The sequence below is a fragment of the Eumetopias jubatus genome, unplaced genomic scaffold, assembly GCF_037043125.1.
Source record: "Eumetopias jubatus isolate StellerSeaLion01/CBP00866 unplaced genomic scaffold, mEumJub1_p1.0 scaffold_4, whole genome shotgun sequence".
Classification (NCBI taxonomy): domain Eukaryota; kingdom Metazoa; phylum Chordata; class Mammalia; order Carnivora; family Otariidae; genus Eumetopias; species Eumetopias jubatus.
This window is the reverse complement of record NW_028274810.1, coordinates 82,859,199-82,876,397: the sequence shown is the minus strand read 5'-3', so window position 1 is coordinate 82,876,397 and position 17,199 is coordinate 82,859,199. Positions and strand designations below refer to the sequence as shown.

The following is a 17,199-nucleotide window of genomic DNA, read 5'->3' as shown; positions in this document are numbered from 1 at the left end:
GGCACAGAAATCTTCACATGTTCTCTTAGGGGCACCTAGCTGGTTTAGTCAATAGAACATGCGACTCTTAATCTCAGGGTCATGAATTCAAGCCCCACATTGGGCATAGAGCTTACTTTAAAAAAAAAAATGTTCTCTTAAAAAATGTGAACAATTAGGTATAACATAGTAAAGCTGTTGGATATCTTTCCATGTCAATATATTAAGCTTGGCATTATCTCAGCTATGCTAGCATATCCTTGACAGTTACTGCCATAATTTAGCATTGGATCATTCTTGGTTTTCTTTATTACAGTGAATAGTTTTACTACTCTCTTCTCTTTCAGCTTTTTAAACGGAGAAATGTGGAGCTGATTAATGAAGAAGCTGCCATGTTCGACAGTCTCCTCATGGACTCCTATGTGAGCTCTACCACTGGGGTAAGGCCCTTGCCTGTGCTTCAGGTAGACCTGGGAAGTACCGGTGTCTATAGAATAGAAACTGGGCAGTTCTCATCTAGTGGCTTTGCCACAGTCATGCTAAGTTCTTTTTTCCATGGTCCAGTTTTGTAACTAGTCAGCATAAGGAATCAATAGGGTAGCATCTGTGATGGAGACACCTGAGGAAACATTTAAGGAAAGCCATCCTTTGCCTCAGAGGTTAGGAATCATCCAAATGTCCCAACTTAAAGCAGCCATGGATTAAACCACAAACACCTTCTCCTGAGCCTGCTGTTATGCCATCCTCTTGCCCTCAAGTCTTTAGAAAGCAGGATGCCAAGCAGGAGTGTGTACTCATATCTAGCTCTGGTGTTGGTTTGCAAAGTCTTAAATCTGTCTGACGTTCTAGGAGAGTGTGATCACACGAGAGATGGTGGAGATGCTCTTTTCTGATGATTCTGACCTGCAATTAGCAACCACACAGAAATTCCGGAAACTGCTCTCCAAAGGTACAAAGCCTGGTCCTCCTGCGGAGGCCCTACATGGTTTAACCTCTTGTTTCCTCTCACTGACCTTACCTGCTACTCCCCTTCACTCATTCTGCTCTAGCCATACTGCTTTGGTATTCCTTGGACAAGCCAGGCACATTCTTTTTTTTAAAGATTTTATTTATTTATTTGACAGCGAGAGAGGGAACACAAGCAGGGGGAGCGGGAGAGGGAGAAAGCAGACTTCCCGCCGAGCAGGGAGCCCGATGCGGGGCTCGATCCCGGGACCCTGGGATCATGACCTAAGCCGAAGGTAGACGTTTAATGACCGAGCCACCCAGGCGCCCCAAGCCAGGCACATTCTTACCTTTGCACTGGCTCTTCCCTCTGCCTGATATCCTCTGGTCGCTGATAACTGTGTGACAGCTCCCCACTTCTCTGATTATATTCTAGATTCTCAACAAGCCTACCCTGATGCCCTATATAAAATTGCAGGTCCCCTCCACTCTCAGCATTTTTAATCTTCTTACCCTGCCCTACCTCTCCTTTATTTCTCATTACACTTACTAACATAATAGAATGTTTTCTCATTAGATATAAGCTCTGTGAGGGCAGAGACTTTTATTGACTTTGTTCATTGTTATAGCTTCAGTACCTAGAACTGTGTCTGGCACATAGTTTGTACTCAATAAAAATTTGATGTATGATAGGAAAATACTTCTTGTCTCAGTATATGAAGCACTCCTCCCGAGAAAACAAATGCTCTTTTTAGAAGGGAAATAGTTAGATGAGGGTTCCCCATTTCTTGGGCTTTCTTCTCTTCCTTAATTCTTTACTTCAGGAATTAAGTTTCAGGAAGCCATAGGTGAATATACTTATTTTGGGATTGGTTTTCTCTTTAGCATCCCAACTGTATCACACATTTCAAAGATGACTAATTATTGTGAAAACTATGTCACCAAAAAGGAGTTTGAGAATATCAATAAGGACAGTCAGGACTACCTAGGGAGGATGCGTGGACTGACCCCAGTGAATACACCAGCCAAAACCTCTCCTGACTTTTTCTTTCCTTCCTTTCTCCCTCTTCCAGAGCCTAGTCCTCCAATAGATGAAGTTATCAACACTCCAGGAGTGGTGGATCGGTTTGTGGAGTTTCTGAAGAGGAATGAGAATTGTACATTACAGGTGAGGCCTGGTGTAGAAGGGTACCAGATAAAAGACCTTTTCCTAAGAAATTGTTGTGGGGTGTTTCTATAGACACATCTCTCGGGAAATAGACAAGTAACACGAGGAAGTATTTAAGAGATGCATCAGAGATCTTGGTCTCAAATAAGAGAGCCCAAAAATTTCTTCCCTAAAACAGTCTCAAAGGCAAGATACCAGAGGGGCATTTGGGTGGTGCAGTCGGTTAAGCATCTGACTCTTGGCTTCAGCTCAGGTGATCTCAGGGTGGTGAGGTCAAGCCCCAGGTTGGGATCTGTGCTCAGCATGGAGTCTGCTTAAGACTTTCTCTCCCTCACCATCTGCCCGCTTCCCCCATTCCCGGTGCTCACTCACATGCTTTGGCGCTCTCTCTCTCTGAAATAAATAAATCTTTAAAAAAAGAAGAAAGAAAGATACCTTAATATGCCCGTTTGATTATTCAGTTACAAATCAAAGAAGATTCTAGGGATGCCTGGCTGGCTCAGTCAGTAGAGCATGCAACTCTTAATCTTGGGGTCATGAGTTTTGAGTCCCACATTGGTTGTAGAGTTTACTTAAAAAATACAAAGGTTTTAGTCCACTTCTAATTACCTCTGTGACCTGAGGCAAATCATTTAGCCTCTCTAGGTGTCTCTTCAGAAATAGGTAGTGAGTCCATCCGTTAGACCTAGCCAGAAACTCAGCTGAAAGGGACTTTGAGAGATGCAGGTCACTCTAATGCTGGTTTCAGAAATGAAGAACGTGAAACTCAGAAAATAAAGCGACTTGCCAAAGGACTTGGGTGCTGTGGTACTGCAGAACTAGACTTGGGACCATTGAAGCCTGGGTCCATCTTCCCATTGTGTTACATCACTGTCCACACTGCTTTTTGTCAGTTTTTTTTTAACAAAGATTTTATTTGTAAGTAATCACTATACCCAACGTGGGGCTTGAACTCAACAGCCCCGAGATCAAGAATTACATGCTCCACTGACTGATCCAGCCAGGTGCCCCTGCTTTTTGTCATTTAAAGGGGAAGAGGAGGAAGTTCCTGGGTGGCTCAATCAGTTGAGGCTCCAGCTCTTAGTCTCAGCTCAGGTCTTGATCTCAGGGTCATGAGTTCAAGCCCCACAATGGGCTCCATGCTGGGCGTGAAGCCTACTTAAATATAAGATAAAAATAAGTAAAGGGGAAGAGGAAAAGGCTTATGTTTGAGTTTTTTAGTCAGGGGCAAGCGGCTTACTACTCTCAGCCAGCTGGTAGGCACGGCTGCTCTGTTTGGAATGATCTCTCAGTCATGGCTTAATCTCACTTTCAGTTTGAAGCTGCCTGGGCTCTAACGAACATTGCCTCTGGAACCTCTCAGCAGACCAAGATTGTCATTGAAGCAGGGGCAGTCCCCATTTTTATAGAGCTGCTTAACTCGGACTTTGAGGATGTACAGGAACAGGTAATGCTCACATTTGGCTTAATTCTTGGTGGTCCCTGTGTTAATAATAAAAAATATATTTGATCTTTGTGCCCAGTTCCTAAAAACTACTAAAAACCTTGGCATTTCCTGCATGATAAGAGTGTCTTTCGTTATTTATAATGGAACACACCTAATGAGATGATTGAGTAGGGCCCCTAGGTAGCCTCAAGATGAGGAAGGTGGTCATCAGAACCCCCAACTCTTCCCATACCTCCACCCCAACCTCCCCAGAGAACTTCTGGGTTGGTGAGCACATTGATGCGGTGCCCTAGAGAGGGCATGGAAGTTCGGTACCACCATGACTGCTCACCCCATACCTTGCCCTATGCATCTCTTTCATTTAGCTCTTCCTGAGTGATATCCATTACAGTAAGCTAGTAAATGTAAGCAAAATGTTTCCCTGAGTTTTGTGAATCATTCTAGTGAATTATTGAACCTGAGGAGGAGATTATGGGAACTTTTGAATTTATAGCCAGTTGATCAGAAGTATGGTGGCACCTGGCAATTGTAGCTGGTGTCTAAAGTGGGGGCAGTCTTGTGGGCCTGAACCCTTAATCTGTAGGTCTGTGCTAACTCTTAAGAGTTAGTGACAGAATTGAATTGGATTGGGCGCCTGGGTGGCTCAGTTCGTTAAGCAACTGCCTTCGGCTCAGGTCATGATCCTGGAGTCCCGGGATCGAGTCCCACATCGGGCTCCCTGCTCAGCGGGGGGTCTGCTTCTCCCTCTGACCCTCTTCCCTCTCATGCTCTCTGTCTCTCATTCTGTCTCTCAAATAAATAAATAAAATCTTAAAAAAAAAAAAAGAATTGAATTGGATTGTTGGACACACAAACGGTGTTGAAGAATTGATTGCTGATGTAGAAAAAACTCCATGCATTTGGCATCAGAGGTAGTACTGGAAAAAAGACACCACAGTACTCATTTCCCAATACCCACAGATCATAGAGATTAATACACAACTTGCATTTCTTTCATTGGATTTTTATTGATTGGACAGAAAGTAGAAAGTGGTGCCTAGGGGTGCCTGGGAGGCTCAGTCATTAAGCGTCCACCTTCAGCTCGGGTCATGGTCTCAGGGTCCTGGGATCGAGCGGGAAGCCTGCTTCTCCCTCTCTCACTCCCCCTGCTTGTGTTCCCTCTCACTGTGTCTCTCTCTGTCAAATAAATAAAATCTTTAAAAAAAAAAAAAAAGAAAGTGGTGCCTAGATTTTTTCCTCCCTTACTACATACTGGCTAGATCCTGTGAGGCTGCAAGAATGCAACTTTCCAATCACTTTCTCTTCTGAGGAGTGGGCATAGGGAGGTCTTGGTTTGGCTTCTTCGGCAGCAGTACAGATGTCAGCCTGTCTTCCCCTACTAAATTAGGAACTCTGAGAGGAGAGGCCCTCATAGAGCAAATGCTCAATAAGGAGGTCAGCAAGGAGGATACCTTGATATGGTTTTTGTCCAAGTTACTGGTGGGTACTCACTGGTATAAAATATTGACAGAAGCCACTAGAGTCTGTGAGTGACGGTTCCATCATCTGCTTTTCAGGCAGTCTGGGCACTTGGAAACATAGCTGGAGACAGCTCCGTTTGCCGAGATTACGTCTTGAACTGTTCCATCCTTAATCCTTTGTTAACGTGAGTAATTATGATCATGTGCACCTGGGGCATCTGTAAGGCAGCCACGTGGCAGATCTTTGGGGGGCAGCTTACCTTAAGATGTTGAGTAAGTGCAAAAATACTAAAAGTATGTTGATTGCCAAAGTAAAAGATAGAGGTATCTTTTGAGAGTAAAAAAGATTGTGTCTGTGCCAAGGAGGATCTTCTGTTTCCTTACTTCATGGCACTATAGATTCTCATGTTGGTCATACCTGCCTCATTGTTGAGCCAGGAGAGAGAGGCAAGACTAGCACATCTGGAAAAACCCAACCTTCTCTATGGAATGCATTGATTTGCTATTTTATGCGTAGGTACATTGCAGAGCTATGTCGTAAACCACAGATTAAAGACCCCAGGAAGGGGCATGGGGATCCTTTGCCAGTCCCTCCCTCCCATACCCTTCAAATAGAGCTTCATCTAAATCAAAATAGATGGAGGAGTTGTACTTCTTCGGAGACCACAGTCTGAAAGACTACCACTGTAACTCTTTCTTGGGCCCTTCACAGAAAATCATTGCTTATCTCACACTAGACCTTCAGCTTTTATTTGCAAAGAGAACAGTACTCCTTGTTTAGATCTTGTGGCCAGAGTTAGGAGCACGGTATGTCCTATCTTAAAAGGCTTGCAGGCTTACTCAAATTTCAGCCCTTTGTATGTCCTTACTAGCTGTGGTCTGAACAAGCCACAGCTGGTCCTTATCCTCTGTGAAGATGTAGGTCGGCCTCCTGGCCCAAACAAGCTCAGTTAACTTAGAGGTCTGTGGGTAGAAAGACACAGTGAGGCTGCTAGAGTCTTAGGGGTCTGATTGGATTTGCTCGTGGGGTTCATAGGTGACAGCCCTGTGCCAAGGGCATCATTGCTTAGGATCTGTCTGGCTTTGCTGTTTCCTTCAGACTCCTTACCAAGTCCACACGACTGACGATGACACGGAATGCAGTCTGGGCCCTGTCAAACCTCTGCCGAGGAAAGAACCCACCCCCAGAGTTTGCAAAGGTGAGAGAGCTTCTTACCAGTTTCTGAATGAAAGTTTCCTTCATATGCAGGCATTTTGATATAGGAGTCTTCAAGTCTTTGGGCGACCCCTTAGGGTCTCAGTCCATGGGATACTGAAAGAGGCAATTGTCAGTGAAGTAGGTGATCTCGTGTGCTTTGGATAGCATAGTGAAAAAGGTAGTCCTGATGGTTTAATGTAGCAGAAATCTCTAGGGCTTAGAATTACTTGTAGGGGAGGAGAATTACTATTAGGGTTAGCAGTAGAGCTGATGTAGCCCTGTCCCCTCATGAGTCCCTCTCACTCTGCTTCCAACAGGTCTCCCCTTGTTTACCTGTGCTGTCTCGCCTACTCTTCAGCAGTGACTCAGACTTGCTGGCAGATGCTTGCTGGGCCCTTTCTTATCTGTCCGATGGCCCCAACGAAAAGATCCAGGCAGTCATAGATTCTGGAGTCTGCCGAAGACTGGTAGAGCTTCTAATGTGAGTGTCTGGTTAGAAAGATTTCCTAAAGTTCTCCAAGCTCCAACTAAAGAGCTGTCATAAGCAGTGTACTGCTCTGTGCAGAGGGCTGGAGCCATGACAGTGCTGCTGGCCCTCTGCTGATCAGGTCTCCCTCCTCTGTAGGCACAATGACTACAAAGTGGCCTCTCCTGCCCTGAGAGCAGTGGGTAACATTGTCACCGGGGATGACATCCAAACCCAGGTAAGGAGGGAGCTGTTTAGGGACAAAAACCCTAACCAAGGGTTTGGGTCTTGTTGGGGGTGGGCAGCATGGTCCAGGAGACAAAGCATGGGCTTGGGTGAAAAATTCCAACTTTGCCACTTTCTGAATGATCAACTTGATTGCCTTAATTTCTTTTATAAGTTGGAAGCAAATCATTGTCCATTGGGTGCTTTTGAAGGAAAATGAAATGTAGCAGACTAACTACCTGGGACATTGTGGGGTAATTTTTAAGTTTTTGAGTCATGGTCCCCTTCAGACACAAAGCTGTAGAATCTTACCTCTACTTCCTACACCTTTAGAATCCTACAGACGCTTTCTCATGTTAATAACACCTCCGATGAGGGCACAGTAAAAAGGGTTCCTTTGTTCAAATGCTAGAGATCAGAGTATTCTTTTGGTCTTGAGTAGTTGGCATAATTCTGTGGGATTCTTGACAAATTTCTAAGAGTTGAGTGATCTCACTCAAACCACACTCAATTCCTAGGTCATTGTGTGTGTGTTGCATATATGTTGAGTAAGTGCAAAAATACTAAATTTTTTAGTAGAATAGAATTTTCATAACATAACATGTACTGCTTTTACCATTCAGTGTACACTTCAGTGACATTCAGCCCATTCACATTGTTATTTAATTGTCATCAACACCCATCCCCACAGGGTTTCATCATCCCAAACTGATTTCTCTGTGCCCATTAAATAATAACTCCCTGTTTCCTCTTTCCTGGGTCTCAGTCCCTGGTAGCCATCATAACACTTTTTCTCTCTTACGAGTTGATTACTCTAGGTCTCTCATATAAGTGGAACTATATGTAGTTGTCCTTTTGTGTCAGCTAATTACCCTTAGCCTAATGTCTTCAAGGTTCATTAATACGTAGCATATGGCATGCCTTCATTCCTTTTTATGGCTGAATAGTAGTCCATTGTATGCATATATCACATTTTGTTTATCCATTTGTCTTGTTGATAGATACTTGGGTTGTTTTCACCTTTTGGCTATTACAAATAAAGCTACATTGAACAGTGGCCTACAAGTGTCTGAGTCCCTGCTTTCAGTTCTTTTAGGTACATACCTAGAAGTGGAGTTACAGGATCATACGCTGATTTTATGTTTAAGATTCTGAGGGACCAACTGCTGTTTTGCACAGTGGCTGTACCATTTTATGTCCCCACCAGCAATGTACTAGGTTCCAATTTCTCCACATCCTTACCAACACTTGTATTGTCTGAGGTTTTTGATAATAGCCATCCTAATAAGTGAAATGGTATCTTTTTGAAGTTTGGTGGGTTTTTTGTTTTGTTGTGCTTTTTAAGTAGGCTCCACACCCAGCATGGGGCTTGAACTCACAGCCCTGAGGTCAAGAGTTGGATGCTACACCAACTGAGCCAGCCAAGTGCCCCCTTATTGCAGTTTTGATTTGCATTTCCCTAATGATTAGCAGTGTTTGGCATCTTTTCATATGCTCATTTGCCATCTGTATTTCTTCTTTGCAGAAATGTCTGTTTAAGCCCTTTCAGCATTTTTTAAATTGGGTTCTTCAGTTTTTTTGTTCTTAGTTGTAGGAGTTCTTTATTCTGGATATTAATCCTTATCAGATACGATTTGCATATATTTTTCTCCCATTCTGTGGTTTGCCTGTTCACTCTGTTGATGGTATCTTTTGATTCACAGATGTTTTTAATTTTGATTAAGTCCTGTTTACCTAGTTTTTTTTGTTGCCTGTGCTTTTGGTGTTCTAGGTCATTCTTAACTGTTCAGCCCTCCCTTGCCTGCTCCACTTGCTGAGCAGCCCCAAGGAGTCAATCCGGAAGGAAGCTTGCTGGACCATTTCAAATATCACTGCTGGCAACAGGGCTCAAATACAGGTAAAACAAGCAGGAGGGAAGGGGGCAGGGCAGGAGCAGGTGGGAAGTCAAGGAAACATGAGAGGTTGTGGGATATTTCCTTCTAGAAGAAATAATTTGTTCCCCTTTAGAAATTGGGGTCAGTATGTGCTGTTGAATATTCTTTTTAAGAAGCCAGGTTCCTCTGTATCCTCTTTGTCTATAGGAAGAACAAAGGACTCCCAGGAAGAGGAAGATGTCTGAATCTAAGCTGATTTTGTAGGCTAGATTTATTAAGCCTTTTTGTAGGCTTAATCTTCTTAAAGTGACTTTCTCTGTGTGTTTCCCCCTCCCCCTTCCTCTCTCAGGCTGTCATAGATGCAAATATCTTCCCTGTATTGATCGAAATCCTTCAAAAAGCAGAGTTCCGTACAAGGAAAGAGGCAGCCTGGGCCATCACCAATGCTACATCAGGAGGAACACCTGAGCAGATCAGGTATCCATTTGTTTCTCATTGTCTTGAGTGATATGTGTACTCTCCGTCTTGGTTCATGGTCTACAGTAACCACTAAATTGCTTTTCCTGGGATAGGTCTGCCCCAGTCCAACAGCACCAGGTTTAACTGGTAAGCTACTAGATTGGCACTGGAATCTGGAATAGATTCCTGTAAAGCACGTATCTCTTTTCTTCCAAGAGAATAGAAGCCTAGGACACAGACATCCATCTCTCCTCTACTTTCCACCTTCCAGAGAATTACCCATACAAATGGAAGGAGAAACCATGCTGTGATTATTCATAGCAACTTCTTGGGGAAATCCTTTTTGGGGGGTGACACTTGGGAGAAGCAAATAGCCATTTTGTGTGTGTGTGTGCGCTCTTTGATTTTGGTTTCCATCATCAGCATGAGTAGGAGTGATGGGACCTGAACAAGTGTTTTGCCCTCAGCTTGTTGCCCAGAAAGAGGAGTAGGAATATATTCAGCATATTTAAAGCCTTAGGAGAAAAAGGATAACCATTGAGTTAAACTTTGAAGGATTCAGGGTTGTAAAAGCCCTTTTGGACAGGGGAAAACATAGGTAAAGGTACAAGAATCAGAAACCTGGAGATGTTTACTTGTTTGACTGGAATGTAATGTCCTTGGAAGGGAATGATGGGAGATGATGCTAAAAAGGAGCGTAGGAACCTGATTGGAGAGGGTCTGTTGTCAGGCCTGTAGAGCTTGGGCTGAACATTTTAAGCAGGGAAGTGATGTGTTCAGAGTGGTAACGTTACAGCAAGGGGACAATAGAGACAGGGAGGAGCAATCTATGGCAGCCTTCCCCACAGAAATGAACTAGACCCAGAGCATTGGAAGAGTGCAGAGACTGAGATAAAGAAGTGGCTATGAAGGCTCAGCAAAAGGGGGTTGCCGAGAGTGTTGACATATGTGAAGGAGACCCACGGGCCCTACAGCACCTGCCTAGCACTTCTTCTGCCCTGCATTAATTTAGAACTTCCCTGGTCTCTGCCCCTAGGTACCTGGTCTCACTGGGCTGCATCAAACCCTTGTGCGACTTGCTGACTGTGATGGATTCGAAGATTGTACAGGTGGCCCTCAATGGGTTAGAGAACATCCTTCGGCTTGGAGAGCAAGAGGGCAAGCGCAGTGGCTCAGGGGTCAACCCATACTGTGGCCTCATTGAGGAAGCCTATGGTATGTGTCCTGTCTTCAGCCTCACCTCTGCCTTAAGTAAAGAGGTTCCAGGTCAGGACTCCAGGGACTGAGGGCCCCCAAGGTAGTTTACATGTAAGGCTGTGGGATTTAGGGGGTCATCATTGAACAAGGTTTTATCCCATCATTTCATTCTCCCTCTGAGGAGCAATAGAGCCACTTCTCTTTTTGATAGGCTCTGCCCAGTAAGTAGGCATGGCGCAGATGCAAAAATAGAGCTCCAGAATTGATGAGAGAAACAGGCACTGGAAGGTATGTTTTCAGTTCAGTTTCTAGCAAGTTCCAGTAAAAGTGTTCATCACTCATCTCTGAGAGCTTCAGAGAAGCTAATGATTGGCCCAGGCCACACTGGTATTTAAAGCAGAGTCAGGACTAGAAGCTGATGTATAACTGACATTTTGGTCTTTTTCCTTTGGGGCTGTGTAGTTTTAGGAAGAAGTCTTGGCTGTCCTCTTTCTTGTCAAAGAGAGATCTGATCGTATTACTTACGTTGATAAACACTAACATACCTCAGGGAAAGAAAAACATAAATGTTTCATGGCCCCATAGAAGAGCAGTTACATTTTACTCTTGTCCCTCCTTCCTTCTTGCCACTGCCATCGTAGGCTTGGATAAAATTGAGTTTCTCCAGAGCCATGAGAACCAGGAAATCTACCAGAAGGCCTTCGACCTTATTGAGCACTACTTTGGTGTAGAAGATGATGATAGCAGCCTGGCTCCCCAAGTGGATGAGACACAACAGCAGTTCATCTTCCAGCAGCCTGAGGCCCCCATGGAGGGCTTCCAGCTATAATGTCTGCCTCCGGGGAGGGGAGGGGATGGGAAGCACCACCAACCAGCGGAAAAGCAGCCCTCTGGTGGGCGGGAAACCAGCCCCCCCATCATCAGCCACCACACACCTCTGCTGCCCTGGAAACTGTGCTCTTGACCTGCTCCGCCCCCTTCCCTGGAGGGAGCACCCTCTGGACAGACAGAACCATCTGAGGCTCACATTTGGGTTTTGTGACAAGAAGGGGACGTGTTGGGTTTTTCTTCCTTACACTATATTTTGGCTGCACATATGTCTTTAACCCAGGAGCCCAGGGGTAGACAAAGGAGGACTGAGGTAATCAATTTTGCACCTTTTTAAATTTTTTTTTTTTTTTCCTTTCATGGTGACTTCCTTCCCTTTTATCTTCCTTCATCCTTCCCAGTTCTCTGCCCTGATCTGTGTAACTCTTATCTTGGGTACTTGAGCAGATGGAATATTCCAGAGGTGGGGGGTGGGAGGGGAGGGGAGAAATTCAAAACAAAGTGTTCTTGCTCTGACAGAATATTAATCTTGTATGCTTGGATTGAGTTATTTAATTTTTTTTTCTTTTGCACATTTTTCTTGTATTAAGATTGCTCTTTCCAAGAGCCGTGAGTTCCTGGTTTTAGGAATCCCAGCTGCCAGCATGGTCTGGGACTAGAGGCTGAGGGGGAGGTCACCGTGAGACAAAGGTTCCTTCCTCCCTCTAACCCCTCCGCAGACCTCTTTAGTTTGGGGGGTCACCTTCCCTCCAGGGGCACGTACACCAGTGGGCGTGGAGGGGAGGAGCGCAGGCCTTCAGGTGGGTCTTCCCATGTGTCGCTACTGATCCCATGTTTCCTACCCACCTTCCAGTGGTGCGACCCAGCTTCATTTGTTTACTTGAAAATTCCCCTCGGAGTTGAATGAACCTCTGAGGTAGCTGTATTTTCTCCTAAGCACGAGACAGGGGGCGGTGGTCCTTCCTCTCTCCTAAGGAGAAAGTCCTTGCTCTGGTGACCCATAAGTTGCAGAGGAGGTGGAGTGAGAGTGTCATGTATTGGGATAGCCAGGGATCCCTGCCTTTGGCCTTCCTTCTTCCTCTTCCATAGTTGGATCATGTATATTTTACTTCCAAAGGAGAGAATGTCAAAAAGTTCTGTATTTTTTTATATTCTATATATTAGGTAGGTCAGTCTTATTTGGTCTCAAGAGGAAGAACTGTCTGTAATTTCTATAAGTAGGATACTGTGAGGACGACCAAAAAGAGAGGAGGAAGCTGCTTAGCTCAGGAAGCCTGGGCTTGGTCCTTTTCCTCTCTGCTTAGGTTCTGGGCCACCACCTGGGACCAACCCTTAGCTCTGGAACCTTCATATAGCAGGTCAGCCTGGTCTGATTGTCCCAGTACCTGAAGGGAGCAAGGATGGCCCCAGGGCCCGGAGAAGTCTACCACTCTAGTCCTTATTGCTAAGCGTCCTGCTTATATCAGGAAACCCAGAAAGCAGTCTGCCTTCTCAGATCCAGTCTCAAAAGCCCTGGCCACAAAGTATCACACACATCTGCCTCTCCAGTGATCATAGAAACTTAGCAGCCTCGGGACTTTTGTGAGAGTTATTGGTATCTTTCCTGTTTGGGATCCTTGGGCCTGGTTTGGGTTTTTTCCCTTCCTTGTGACAGTTATAATCCGAATGCCTTTTCTCTTTGAGTAAAGCTAGAGCAGCGCCTCTGTGGCTTGCCTACGCTTTGGTGGATTACATGAGAGTAAAGCCCAGTTGTTGGGGAGAGGAGTGGAGAAAGTTGCTGGCTAAGTGTAGACCAACTGTGCAGCTGTGGGCACAGTCTGCCCTGCCCCTGCTTCCCCACTGCGGTTGGTCCTGTGCCTGCGCCGAGCTGTCATTGCCTGTCCCCAGGGACAGTGCCACTCTCACTCCCATTCCTGCAAATCCCTTCTGGCTCAGGTTAAATCCCTGCCCCTCTGCTTACAGATCTAAAGTTCAGGTGCTCACTGTAGGCCACTGGTCTTGACTTTTGCCGTCTCCTAGTGTTGAGATCCGACTTCAGAACCATTTGCTGAGGAAGGTGGTGTGGGGCTTGCAGTTATCACTGAAAAGTCACACCAATGCTGTGCCACTTCAGTACGTCAGACTTTAGTACCTGACCTTAGTACATCAGATGCTATTCTTCAGCTTAGGAACAACAAATACCAGCCCACAAGGAGACAAGGGGCGGGACCTCTGTTACTTGGCCCACTGACTCCATTACAAAACTTTCCCCCTACAGTTCAAAGAGAAGCCACCTGCCCCCCTCCGTCCTTACCCAAAGGGCAAAGCACTTTAGTAGGACCTATTGTGTACATCTCAAGCAATAGTTGAGTCCCTGTCATTGGGGCCAGATTTTTATTGTGAGACATACACACCCTGCTTTTCCCAACTACTCTAAAATCTTGTACTTCAGATCTGGGGCCTATACCAGATGGAAGACTTCTGATCCATCTGGCTGCTGCTTACAAGCCAGCTTTCTCCAGGGACTAGAAAGGCTGAAGTCTCCCAGGGTGCAACATGAGGACAGATTTCTCATCAGATAAAGTGGCCTCTAGGAGCTTTCCTTTGTTGGCGTCTTCCTCACACCATATTTTCCCATTATTTCTTTCTACCCCTGTTTCAGTCAGCAGGTGAGATTCTGCCAGCCCACAGGAGCAAATAACATCTTCAGTGTCTCCTCTCTCCTTTGGTCCTCTTGGAGAGCAAAACATTATTTCCGTAGCCCAGCCTTGACAGCCACTCTTCGTGGGCAGCCCCGATCTGGACTTCAGACCCTGGCCTCAATGAGGTCACAGTCTGCTCTCCGGTAGGTCTCTGAATGGATGTTGTAGGGATGAAGGGGCTCCACAGCCTGTTGTCGGGAATAGACTTGAAAAGACCTGTTTTTGGAATCTTCATATGCTGGCACATGGCTGGTATATCCATTTAAGATCTCCGCTGGAGGTGGAGATACCTAGGTGTGGGTCAGGGCATTAAGGAGCCTTTTAGCTGAAGTGTTTAAAGACTGTTGGCTATTCTTTATTGCCAGCCCCTCTGGTTATCCTACCCCCAGCATCTCTAGTACTAAGAGTCTTTGGTCTTACAAGTCTGCCTTCAGTTCTGAGCTGACCCCAGGTGACTGCATGGCCTTGGCACTGGCTGCTGCCTTCTGGTAGAACTTCATGGGTTCCATTTTCAGCTGGCCAGCCTGGTTACTTGGGGCAGTGCGGACAGATGACTCTTCCAAAAAGCAGGCATTGATGACCTCAGCTTTCGGGGACCCTTGCTGTTCCCCCTTTACCAAGAACCTTAGATCTACTCCTACTCTTTGCCCTGGAAGCCACTTCCCAAGAGCCCTATTTTTTGGAGCTAAACTGCACAGATAATAGCTGCTACTGTACTTGGTCAAGGAGGAGTGAAAGAAGGCTCTCAGGCACACTTTTTCTCTCAAGTCACACTAGTTTAAAATGAAAACCATCTGACAGAATGAACTGGATTTCCAAGTTCTCATGTCTACCTGTTTCCCTCTATACCCTAGAGCTACTTGTTTCCAGCAAACTAAAAGGGAAGATGAACAGTACTTCCCTCCTCTTCTCCCTGAGACTCACTCAGCTTGGTATCCATCATCTTGGATTCTTCAGTAGATAATCTGTGAGCCCAGATTCTGGATTTTCAGTTGAAGGCAGGGAGCCGTAGGGAGGACAGGCTGGCTGGAGGCCTCCCTGGCAGCCTGGGGAAAGGTGTGAGGCTCAGTGCACTGAATCATAGGACGTACTCGTAACCAGTAGCAACATCTTCTAGGTAGGACTGTCCTAGAAGTGAGTAAGTGTGAGACTGAGAAATTGCTGAGTAGGTTTCTTCCACAGCCGTTTAGGATTGCACATTCTAGACCAATCTTGTCCAGTATTTTTTCTGTGTCTTAACTTTTGAAGTCTTTTTGTTAAGCCAGCAAGCTGAGAATTTGGCCCTGCGGGGATCCATGTGGTAAGCACTAACTGCTCTTTGTCCAAGGCCTTCGTAAATGATTCCGTCATCCCACTGTCTACCCCCTAGCCCCACCCCCACTTTAAGACCATGACAAGGGAAGAATCTGAAGTCAGTACCAATCAAGTCTGTGAATTAAAGCTGTTATTTTTCCGCTGAGAGGGCATTTTGCATCAGGCCTGGGGTATGTGCAGAACCAAAACTGGGTGTGGGCAGCAACATTAAGTTGGGCCCCGAACACCCAGGAAAAAGGTCTCTGTAGTGTGTCGTAAAGGTCTCCAGTGGTTTTGGGCCTACCTCGCTATTTCTGGGCCAGCCTGACTGCTGATGTCCATGTTAGCACATACCTAAACCCCTTTTCCTAATGCTAGTCCTCCTCCCCTGTGTAGATTAGATTTTCAGCTCCTGGGTTTGGGGAGAAAAAACTCTGCCATGCCCTGGGGCCAGTGAAGGAAGTCAAAGCTCAGATCCTGAGATTGGCTGGGAACCTCTTGACTCAGGATATCATTAAAAAGAGTCCACCTCTACCAGAACCCTCAGACCCTGGAGTTAGGTATTGTCTCTCTTAGCCAGCTTCTGTGGGAACTGCCTTTGATGACTAAAGAAGCTAAGGAGGGGTGGGAGGTGGGTATGAGGTCCCATCCACCGAGGTCAGACTGGATGTCCTTCAAAAACAGCTTGGGTTCCCAGCTAAAGACCCTAGGAAGGTGAATCAAAACTTTTCCCCATTGGTTTATTCTTTCCAGATTTGCTTTTAGTTTTCCAAGAACTATAGACTCTGGCTATTTTCCATGTTCTCAGGGCCCCTGGGTAGACGGACAAAGTTTGATGATTGCAGAGCAGACATAGGCCAAGAAACCGTGGCATTGAGTGTGCTGAGTCCAGACAAATGATATTTATATACACATCCAAATTTGAAGAGAAAATGTATTTCTTTAGGTTTCAAACACTGTACTAGATATAAAGCAAAAATAAAAACCTGTTGCAAAGTTCTAAATCGTCTTCTTTCGAATGATCCTAAACTGGATTTTTTGGAAGTGAATGAGCTAAGGGTGTTTAAACGTGTGGCTTAACAGTGGAGTTAGGATTGCAGCAGCCTGCTCCTGCTTATAAAGAAATTTTTTTTTTTAAGATTTTTAATCATTTGAGAGCACAGGAGCTGGGGGGGGCAGGAGCAGACTCCCCAATGAGCAGGGAGCTCGACACCTGGCCAATTCCAGGACCCCGAGGTCGTGACCTGAGCCGAAGGCAGATGCTTAACCAACTGAGCCAGGCGCCCCAAGAATTGCTTTTAAGTAGGCCCCACACCCAACACGGGGCTCAAACTCACAACCCTAAGATCAAGACCTGAGCTGAGATCAGGACACTTAGCTGATTGAGCCACTCAGGTACCCCAAGAATTTTTTTTTACTCAGCTTTATTGAAATATAATTGAGATACAGTAACTGGCACATATTTAAAATGTACAATTTGATAAGTTTTGACATGTGCACCCATGAAACCACCACAATCAAGATAGTGAACATATCCATCACTTCTAGAAGTTTCCACATGCCCCTGTGGAGTCCCTCCTTCCCGCCCAACCCCCAGCAACCACTGATCTGTGTTCTGTCACAATAGTTTAGTTTGCATTTTCTAGAGTTTCTCTACAGGATTTTGACATTTCATCAGTTCCTCTTAACAGCCTTTTGAGCCACTGGGGTCATACAAACTACTCCCATTTAGGTCAATTCCTAGGACAGAGATTACAAACAACCAGCCAAAAAGCTGATGTAATCTAAAAGGAAGGTTTTGGTTGGCTGATAGAGTATGTTTAATTCATTGCCATCATTTTTTAACTTGAAAAATTTCTGGCACTACTGGATCTAAGTTTCTGCTTGAAAACAACCTGCAAGAGCTCTATTTTACCACAATCCTCACCATTCCCAATGGTCTCCCCAACAATCTGGAAAATGTTAATAATTGTTGCTAT

General features: G+C 45.3%; 1 protein-coding gene across 3 annotated transcripts in view; it reads left to right on the top strand.

The window, feature by feature from the left end:
• KPNA6 (karyopherin subunit alpha 6) overlaps positions 1–16,224 on the top strand; it is a 56,758-nt gene extending 40,534 nt beyond the window's left edge. For all 3 annotated transcript variants that reach the window (XM_028113606.2, XM_028113604.2, XM_028113605.2), the window contains exons 3-14: positions 327–419; positions 829–928; positions 1,998–2,092; positions 3,408–3,539; positions 5,096–5,184; positions 6,099–6,198; positions 6,515–6,678; positions 6,823–6,901; positions 8,660–8,785; positions 9,112–9,239; positions 10,258–10,436; positions 11,060–16,224. In XM_028113606.2, the coding sequence (XP_027969407.1) occupies positions 327–419; positions 829–928; positions 1,998–2,092; positions 3,408–3,539; positions 5,096–5,184; positions 6,099–6,198; positions 6,515–6,678; positions 6,823–6,901; positions 8,660–8,785; positions 9,112–9,239; positions 10,258–10,436; positions 11,060–11,247 (1,473 nt within the window). In that variant the 3' untranslated portion in view covers positions 11,248–16,224. The remainder of the gene's footprint in view (positions 1–326; positions 420–828; positions 929–1,997; positions 2,093–3,407; positions 3,540–5,095; positions 5,185–6,098; positions 6,199–6,514; positions 6,679–6,822; positions 6,902–8,659; positions 8,786–9,111; positions 9,240–10,257; positions 10,437–11,059) is intronic.
• The last annotated feature ends 975 nt before the right edge of the window (positions 16,225–17,199 follow it).